This window comes from Dasypus novemcinctus, chromosome 20 (assembly GCF_030445035.2).
Source record: "Dasypus novemcinctus isolate mDasNov1 chromosome 20, mDasNov1.1.hap2, whole genome shotgun sequence".
NCBI lineage: Eukaryota > Metazoa > Chordata > Mammalia > Cingulata > Dasypodidae > Dasypus > Dasypus novemcinctus.
The window spans coordinates 33,014,882-33,024,984 of NC_080692.1; the positions used below are offsets into that span (position 1 = coordinate 33,014,882).

The 10,103-nt window shown below is 40.0% G+C and overlaps 1 protein-coding gene and 1 pseudogene across 1 annotated transcript; both read right to left on the reverse strand.

Moving 5' to 3' along the window:
* Window positions 1–822: 822 nt before the first annotated feature.
* On the reverse strand, window positions 823–7,648 carry LOC101417939 (PWWP domain-containing protein 2A pseudogene; annotated as a pseudogene).
* Window positions 7,649–8,847: 1,199 nt separating this feature from the next.
* On the reverse strand, window positions 8,848–9,764 carry LOC101418380 (taste receptor type 2 member 13). The gene is given in 2 exon segments (XM_004468278.2): window positions 8,848–8,874; window positions 8,877–9,764. Coding segments are annotated over 2 exon segments (915 nt in total).
* Window positions 9,765–10,103: the final 339 nt, after the last annotated feature.

Below are 10,103 nucleotides of genomic sequence, written 5' to 3' on the forward strand. Positions count from 1 at the left end.
ACATATGGTAATTAATTCACAAAACGTAATTTACTAGGATGTATTCTCAGAATTTAGAGCAGCCAGTCAGGAGAAATCTAGCCAAATTTAGCAATCAACTGTTTCCTTATCAAAAAAACAAACCAAAGTAAACTTCCAAACAAGAAGCTTGAAAGTTTTTGTTATCTCCCCATTGGTAGATAGGAAGTTTAAACCTATATCCAGCCTTAACAGCCTTAATCCCAAAACATGGACAATTTCTCCAGTCTGCAACTGAATACTAAGCATCACAGTTTGCCAAACACCTAAGCATCAAACACTTATGCCATTATGTGCATAGAAGGACTAAGTGTTCATTAATTAAAAAGGAAAACAAGTAGTCATTAAATATCCACACTCTTGTCCCAGCTCACAAACACTACCAGCAATCCCATGTCTGCAACCTGTGTCACACAGTGACAAGCTATATTTATAGTACATATATGTAGGTTACTTGTGTGTATGTGTGTGTATATACACACACACAGTACTACATACAAAAGGACTATTAACATTCCCTGCAAAAATTCACTTTCATTTGAGGCTATGGCTCCTGTCCCTTAGTGTGATTCGACTTCACAACTGAAAAATACTACTAACATTTCACTTCTTTAAGACAATAAACTTCTGGTCAAAAAATGGCTCTAAGGTAAGTAAAACACCAAACCAAACCAACAAACAGAACAGTCACCGGAGTGCAATTTCTGTCTCCAATTTGGACAGGCAATTGTAGAAGTTATTCCTAACTAGACTAGAAAATCTGCAGCGCCTTCCAATTTTTCTTGCCTACCTTACTGTCCACATTCACGTGTCAAACTGTGTCAACAGAGCACATTTCAGGGGCCAGCTCAGTGACAGCCTTGTGATACAGACCCTTTCTCTTCTTATCAAAGCATGACTGGAAGTTTTCTAGAAAGGGACAAGTTGTGAAAGAACAAGGAAAGAAGTGGGACACCCAAACCAGGAAACATGGGCTCCTGTCAGACTAAAAGGCTCACAGTTACGGTGAGAATACAGGCTGGCCATCAAGGGAAGCCATAAATCTTGGTACAAACAGTGTCCCCTACACGTATGGTCCTGCCCTCTGGTGTGACACATTTAGAGAGGTTTTTTTGGAAAAGGACTTTGATTTTCAAGAATGATTGAGCTTTTTCTCTACCTTTGAAGAGGAGGAAGTAGAGGAGGTGGAAGGTGCACGCTGCCTTCCAGAAGACCACACTCTGACTTTCAAGCTATCTGCTATCGGTGCTACAGATCGATGCGCTGGAAGAGTCAGATTTCTTTTGATTAGGGCGATATAAGCAGGGATATTGCTTTTGTTGCCCTTTTTGCCCTACGTCTGTGGCTCATCCTGCTCACCAGTCACACGTACGTCATCTGTGTCCTGAACCTCCCTGCTGGCCTCTTCAGGGCCTTTTGTGGCCTCTGGTTTTCTGAAGGGCCTCACCGGCTGAGCTGGGGCTTGGGTGCCATCTTGCCACTGTGCATTTTCTCAAGGCCTGTCTTCACTAAAGAGTTGTTTTCTTCATTTCTGTACCTTTGGGGTTTTAAACAAACCCAAGGTGGAAAAGAACCTGAGCTAGGAGTCTGATATGGATGCATGAAATGGACTTTTGAATGTGCATTTTTAGAAGTAGAGGTTTCATTTTACCTCTCCTGTGCCTTTTCTTTGGCAATTTTCAGTCCTTGTTGAGCTTTTGCATGATCCATGTTCTTACTTTGAAACACTTTTTCTTTCTGTACTTACCTAAGCTTTTAGTGTATTTGCTGGAGAAGAAACTTGAACCACTCTTCCTCTTCTCTGAGCAATATCTGAAACCTTAGCCACAGAATTTCCTTTCTGGCTTTCATCTTGGTTTTTCCCATCCATACCTTATGGTCAGTTTCAAGTTCACACTTTCATTTCTTCACACTTTCATTTCTCTGTTTTTTTTATCTTCATATTTAGAAGAGTCACACACACTACTACCTTTCCTAATCTCCTTTTTCCAGCAACAGCACTGTTTTTACAACTGTCCCATAGACTTGCCTGGGTCATAGCTTACTAGCATTCATTATACAGGTGGGTTGTTGCTTGTTCATTTTTCCTTTGGGTGGCTTAATTTTCCCAGGAGGTGACTGAGGTATTGATTGGTTATATGTATCCCTGATAAAAAGGGAGGAAAAAGTGCTTCTTGACATTAGTGGTTTGGAAATCCACAGATTTTCAGATATGCTCGACTCCGGAGGCAGGACAGGGCAAGGACAGCTATTCATGCTTGACTTCTTGGAATGTATTACTTCAGAGCTGCAGGGCTTCAGGTTTATCCATATATTCCCTTTTGGAAAATACTGTCACGGGGATCCCCAGGGCCCAGACCTTTTAGAAAGACCTTTGAGGACCCAGGAAAAGAGCTTCTCTCTGAGGCAGAACACACGAAGGGCACATCCTTTAGGACGTGGTACAGCGTCTCCCGCACCTCTGAGCCTGGATCCACGTGGACACATCGGAGTCAGCCGTCACCACGAGTGCTGGGTGGGGCTGGGACAGCCACGGCTCCACGCTCCTGGGGAGCCGGGGCTGCGGGGCCGTGGGGCGGTGGCACAGGTCACGGTGCAGGGTCCAGCCCTTCTTCCTGCCGTGGCTGCCCCGGCTCCCCCACCAGAGCAGGAGGTCTGTCCTCCACCTCCAGCTCTGGCCCTGCCCACTGTACTAAGGGGGTTGAGCCTGTGCCCTGGAAATGGGGAGAGTCTGGCCATCACCCGAGTGTCCTTGGTTGGTTAGGTCTGGAGTTCAGCCACCACCGTGATGCTTGACGAAGGTGCAACCAAGAACATGGCTTCAGGGCTGCTCCATCAGGCCTGAGGTCAGGAAATCCTGGTTCCATAGATGACGCTTGCAGGGAGCAATATATCAGAAATGGGTTGGTTTTTACAATGGGAATTTATGAGGTTAAAAGCTTACAGTTCTGAGGCCATGGAGGTGTCCAAATCAAAGCATCATCAAAAGATAGTGTCTCACCAAATTGCAGTGTGGGTGATCAGGCACATGGCAGGACATAATATAATAGCAGCTCTGCTGGGCTCTGTCTTCTTCCTGAGCTCAGCTCTGGGTGATCAGATTCTCTCCTTTCCTTCAGGCCTTACCTCTTTCAGCTTCTCAGGGGCTTCTTTCTATGCCTTCTTGCTCAACTGATTCCAACCTCCAGCCTCCAGAACCTCCCTCTTAGCCTCTTGGGGTTTCTCTGTCTCTGCAGCATTTTTCTGTGCCTGACGCTTGTATTCCACCTTTTATAAAGGACTCCAGTAAAAGGATTAAGACCCATCCTGGTTCGTGCCCTACTGAAATGATCTAATCAAAAGGAAGCTCCCTTAAATGAATCTAATCAGAAGGTCCCACCTACATAGGTTTACATGAACAGGAATGGATTGCCTCTAAAGACATGATCTTCTGAGGTTCACCCAGCTTCAAACTGCCATGACTTTCAGACCTTGAAACCTAATGGAGTATGCATTGCTCCAGGTTTTCAGAACTGTTTGGGACCTGTAACCTGTTTTCCATCCAATTTCTCCCTATGGCATTGGGAACATGTATCCTATAACTGCCTCTCCATTATATATTGTAAGCAGATAACTTGTTCTCAGTTTCACAGGTCTGCAGCCTGAGGGTAATTTTGCCCCAGAATAGACAATACCTATAACCAATTTTGAAGAGACTTTGTACTTAATATTGTTCCTAAAAAGATTTAAGGCTTTGGGGTATTGTGATGGAATGCATGTCCATTTTGCATATGGAAAGAACATGTATTTTGGAGATCTGAAGGTTCAGTGTGAGAGTTTGATGCTGTGTGGACCCCACATAATCATGTCCTTAGAGCTAATCCATTCCTGTGAATGTGAACCTATTACAGGGGGGACCTTTTGATTAGCTCGCTCCAGGTAAGGGTCCTTTGATTAGATTAATTCAGTAAGACGTGACCTGGGGTAAATCTTAACCCTCTTACTTGAGTCCTTTATGAATGGAATGAGTATGGAGAGAAACACACAGAGAGAAACTCATGGAAGCTGAGAAAGGAAGCCATAGAAATCAGGAAGCTGAAAGTGTTGAGACTGGGAGAAGAAGAGAGACATTGCCATGTGCCTTCCCACTGGTAAAGGAATCCAGGATCACTGACAGCCAGTCTTTGGAGAAAAAAGCATCGCCTAGTGTAGCTTTGATTTGGACATTTTCCCCACTCTCAAAACTGGAAGCTTATAAGATAGTAAATCCCAATTGTAAAAGCTAACCCATTTCTGGTATATTGCTTTTGGTAGCCTTTAGCAAACTAAAACAGTATCTAATTAGAGTTTTTCCAGATGCTTGAGGAAAGTTCAACATGAGAAAGTTTATTTAAGTAACAATGTAGAGGAATAAAACTATAAAATTATATTTAAAGATGCCATAAAAGGCACTTGATAAAATTCAGCAACAATTCCTAAGGAAAGTTCTAAGTGTAATAGGAATACACCACCCAGTGAGATGGGTTGAGAAAAAGAAACCAGTAGCAGAGTCAAAAGTCACATAGTTCCTTTAATGGCAAGAGGAGTAGAAACACTTGCACATAGATAGCAGCATGAAGGAGATGACAGGAGAGAGTGCAGTTCATTCCCAGAGGGAGGTCCACGCTTCCTGGCCTCCCCCAAATCATCACAGAAATACACAGCTGCTGTCAACATCATCCACCTAAAATGAGATCCTTCCAAGAATGAAGCTTAATTCTGGCTGCACCACTGCTTGTAAAAACTCAGAAGTGCATCACTATACCAAAGGAACTATCAATTTGTGCATTTCCATTCACCGGGGTGATTATCCAGGGGAAGAAAGCCAGTGTTAAAAATTTGGGCTCTGTCTCCAGTGTCTCCTTGTTTTGGTTTTCGCACTTTTCATCTTGTTGTTTTTCTCATGGGGTTCTTGGGGCAATTACTTGGCTTGAATTTACATCTTAGAAATTTACCTTTTAGCTGTGCTCAATCTGCTGTATTAATCATGTTGTTGGCTTTGGAGCAAAATTATGTATCAGATCCAGTATGTATCTCTTTGTAGTAAGTTATTGAAACTTTTATCCCCTTATGTCCTGAATGGCAATTGGACTTTAGCTATAAAACAGGATAACAGTGGTTTAGGAGTCAGATTACCTGAGTTCAAATATCTGCTTCACTCCTGAATAGCTGTGTAAAATTTGACTTCTAACTCTACCTCTCTGGACATCATTTTCTCATTTTAATGAAGAAGTATAATTACAGCATAAACCTGAAAGCATTGTGATAAACATTGTATGAGATGCAACATCTAAATCAATTAAAATAGTTATTGATACCTTATAGGCTGTCATGAGAGTTAACTATCAACTATTATTACCATCATTAAGTTAGTTTTGCCATCTACAGAGAACATCTACGTAGGCCTATAGAGACCTCTGTTGACCTCTATAAGAACTGTGCAAGAACAGATTTTTCTGCCAAGCGCATTCATCTAATTTTACTTACATGATGGGACTGGCTGAAAGGACCTTAAGTTCTCTTTTGCTTGACTAAACTTGAGACAGGCTTCTTCCTGACTCCAGGCCCCTAACCTCCCTCTCACCTTCGACCTTGCACTATCCAGGCAGCTGAGAGACAACTACCTATTTATAATAATAGAAGTACTAACTACATAGAGCTACTTATCTTCCTCTTCCTCTATACTGGCCCTTACAGGCTCCAGGTGGCCGAAAAATGGCAAAGGAAAATGTTCCAAACCAAATAGTCCTAATCACAGCCTCCATAAATTACCCATCCAGCCTAGTAATCAAACTTCCTTAATATTGAAACTTTCCCACCCTTCAAAACCACCACTTTCTCACTCTCCAAAACCGCCGCTCACTAACCCACTTTTCAGAGTAGCCCCTCCGTTACTGGTTTATAGAAGTTTCTAGCTTTCATTCAAATGCCCACCTCTTCATGTTTATTCAGGAGCCTTGCTACCTTGCTAGAAAAGTTACTGGTTCTGAATCCAGCTCTAACAGGTTCTAGTCACAGAGCATGAGAGGCCTCCATTTTAGGACAAAGCATAATTGCACTAGAGCATGTTCCGTTTAACTCCACCTTTCTCAAAATGGATTGGCCCACATCATCTCATCCCACCATTTAACTACACCACTCACCTGCCTTGCCCAAAGGCCTGCAGCATCTCACCCCATTTTTATCTACTCCCTTATACCCGCCCTCCTCAGACAGTGTAAAATCCCAGCACCCACTTTGCGTAGAGAGACTGATCTGCGGCTTGCCTCCAGTCTCCTTGCTGGCCAACTACACAATAAACTTTTTCTTTTCTCAAAATCCTGGTGACTCGGTATTGGCTTTTGTACACATCAGGCAAATGCACCCTCTTGGTGGTATCAATATCTCCCAGTACTTTTCCACTTACCCACTCCTAGTGCTTAAAAAGCTTGCTGTCTTTTGCTTCGATGGAGCTGACTTCTACTTTCTCTCCCCTACTAAGTTAATCATGAATAAAGCCATCCTTGCCTGTTTTACATGGTCTGTGCAATTTTTCTCTTTGATTTGGACTTTTTAATCATAGGACCAATTCTCTTGGCCACCAGAGTACAAATAAGAAACCAAGGTAGAGTTGTAGTCTTCTACTCCTCTTGGTTTGGAACAGATAAAGGAGTAGACTTGGGGTTCCTAAATACTCTCTGCCACATGAAAAGGTGCCATTCAATAAAATAAGTCCAGGCAGAGATAAATAGAGGTGAGAGATGGATAGAGAAGGTGTGTGGATAAACTTGGTCCCTCTACTTCAGGTCCAGAAACCTTGGAACCTACAGCTCTTTCTTAGAGCATCTGAAGTAGTCTGATATCTGTTCACAGTCATGGGACACAATCTTTTTGCTTAGATTAGTTTGGATTGTATTTCTGATATTTGAATGAGTTGTGAATAAAACAAGAATTAGTACTTCTTAGTGAGGTGTTAAATATGCAATTTGCTGAGGAGAAGGCAAAATGCAAGCAGTGAAGAGCAATTAATTTCCTCCTAGGAGGCTGACAGACTTGTTTTCAAGTAGCAAGCAGCTATAAATTCAGACCATGTGCTTACACCAGCCTGGAGGTTTGGAGTTCCAGCTCCAAAATAATAAATATAAGACAAGAAATCAGTGAAATAGAAAAAGAAAATCAATACAGCTGGTTCTTTGAAAAAAATAAGTTATATTAATAACCTCAAAATGGAAAGATCAAGAAGTGACAAGGCACAGAACAGATTGAAAATTAAAACAAACATACAGATTCTATAGAACATTGAAATGAAATTAAGGGAATATTATTTATGAGATTATGTCAATGAATTAGACAGCTTAGATAAAATGGACAAATTCCTTAAAAGACAAGAAATGGAAAATGTGAATAATCTTATAACTATTTTTAAAAATTCAATGATTTTTTTAAACAAATATTCCTTTATTTTATTTTTTAAAGAAGTTTTAGATTATATAAATGTTACATAAAAAATATAGGGGATTCTCATGCATTGCTAGTGGAAATATAAAATAACCATTTTGGAGAAACTCTTTGGTAGTTTTTAACAAAGTTAAACATGCTTACCAGGTAATCCAACAGTTTTATTACTAGACATTTACCCAAGACAAACAAAGTCATATAACCAGAAAGAGTCATCTACATGAATGTCGATAGTTTTATTCATAAAAATAGCCAAAAATGGGGGAACGTTCAAATATTCATCAACAGGTAAAAGGATTTTTTTTAAAATGTGTTGTCTCTATACTACTCAGGAATACTACTCAGGGATTAAAAAAAAAGGGACAAACTACTGATTGAATGACAACTTGGATGAATCTCAAAAACATTACGGTGAGTTTAAAAAGTCTCATATACAGCAGCACATACTGCTTGACTCCATGTATTTGAAATCCCAGAAACCTAGAATTCTTTTACAGTTACCAAAAGCAGATGAGTAGTTGTCTGGGAAGAAGTGAAGGGGGACAAGAGGATGAACTGCAAAGGACACAAAGGAATGCCTGGGGTAATGGTGGAAATAGTTAGTATATTTATTGATATAGAATTGATATTGTAGTACACAGGTGTATACATATGTCAAAATTGTTTGAACTGTATGCTAAAAAAGTGTGGCATTTTATTATATGTAGATGATACCCAATAAAGTTTATTTAAAAAGATAAAAATGTAAATATTCATGGGGCATATGTACACATTATATATGATATATTTTCTAAAAAAGGAAAGGCATTGTTTTAAACGGCAGCTATTCTATTTATTTAACCTGTTATTCCTCTTCAATTCCCCCATCCTATTAGTACTAGTAACAGTTGCAAACCCAAAATTTCCCAATTTCTTTTCCAAATATCTGTCACCAGTTAAATAGGGGTACGTGATATAATAAAATATTTACTTCAAACACCAATCCCTAATGAGTGATTTATCATTGAAGGACCATTACCAGCCCAGAGATTGGAAGTTCATGTATTACCATCAACATGTTCTGTAGGACATATTTTAAAATTACAATGGGATCTATCAATGATTTACCAAAAAAGTTTCTAATTCTTGATAATATACAAATACACAATGCAAATATGTAATAAGCCACATATGGTATATGGGGGGGAGGGGAGAGAAGGGGAGAGAAATAAATAAATAAATATTAAAAAAAAAAAGCCACATATGTAAGACACAATTCTAGATATACATTTGAAATCTTTACAATGACCAACTATAAAATATATTTTCACAACTCCTTTTTAAATCTAGAACATACAAGATTACTACTGAAAGGTTTATGGAACCATGAGTTTCTCATCTTTCTGCCCACACTTCAGCCACCAAAGCACCAAAAGAAAGGGCTGCCTTAGCCTAGAGTTTCCCAGAATCAGGATAAATGAGTGACTTGATGGATAGGCAAATCCAATAATCTGTGCAAGTAGGAAGACCAGTTTTTTCTGCATCATCTTAGAAACCCATGCAATGAGAAAGGACAGAAAAAAAATAAAATAGAGTAGGAGGAATGAGACGACAGTTTTCAAGGCATTTATGTGGGCATTGGTGCTGGGATCACTGGGTCTTTTAGAATTAAGCTGCATGTTCTTGAGATGTTTCCACAGGGAGAAGATTAGCAGCAGAGAAGAAACCAGGGCTACAGTAAATGGGATGAAGGTGAACATAGACATAGTGAATAAGGTCAGACCTGAAAATACTGTAAAGTCACGCATTCTGGAATTCCAAGTTGTGTTTCTTTCATACCGATGAGACCAGTCATTAATATATACGTTTATTTGTATCAGATTTAAAAGCAAGAAGAATAAGTTACCTAGCAGTATCGCCAGAATCACTTTTTTAACTCTCCACTTCAGGTAGAGAAAAACTGGGCTGGAGAAATTGGCGATTTTGAGCAAATAGAAGATGCTGAGGATCGTAGCAAGCCAGCTGCTAAAGTGGTTGGTAACTATCCATGCAAAACTAAGAATTCTTATTTCTGTTCCAGGTATAAATGAGCTTGAAAAACACAGAGTTGCAAACCAATATATTAACATTTCCCAGAGCAGACCAATTCTGAAGATAGCCAAGGCAGTGAAGATTTGATTAACTGAGGAGAGCTTTCTTCCATTGGCCCAGTCGATGCAGTGTATTAGTACTATGAATCCATTGCTCAAATTCCCAATTATGAACTCTGCAATTACAGTGAGGCTGAGGATACTCTGCAATGCAGTTTCCATGTCAGAACAGAGGAAGCGCAGAGCCTAATATCACTGCAAGTGAATTCCTGATCTAAAATGCTATGTATATCCTTGAATATGCAGTTAAATTCTTCTTTTTCCCTTCCTCTTTTCCCTTCTCTCCGTCTCGTCTTTCTTCTTCTCAAATTGTGGACCCAAAGTCAAGTCAGAAATTTCCAAACTTTGCTAATCAATTGGCATACTGTTATCCTTAGGAAATCTTTGCTTTTCTCCTGTTGCTCTGTTGAGCACTAGCTAAGATATTTATGTCCTCAGTGTAATAGACTGAAATATTTCACAGATGATTATGAAACAAAAACTGAACAAAGATTTGCTAAC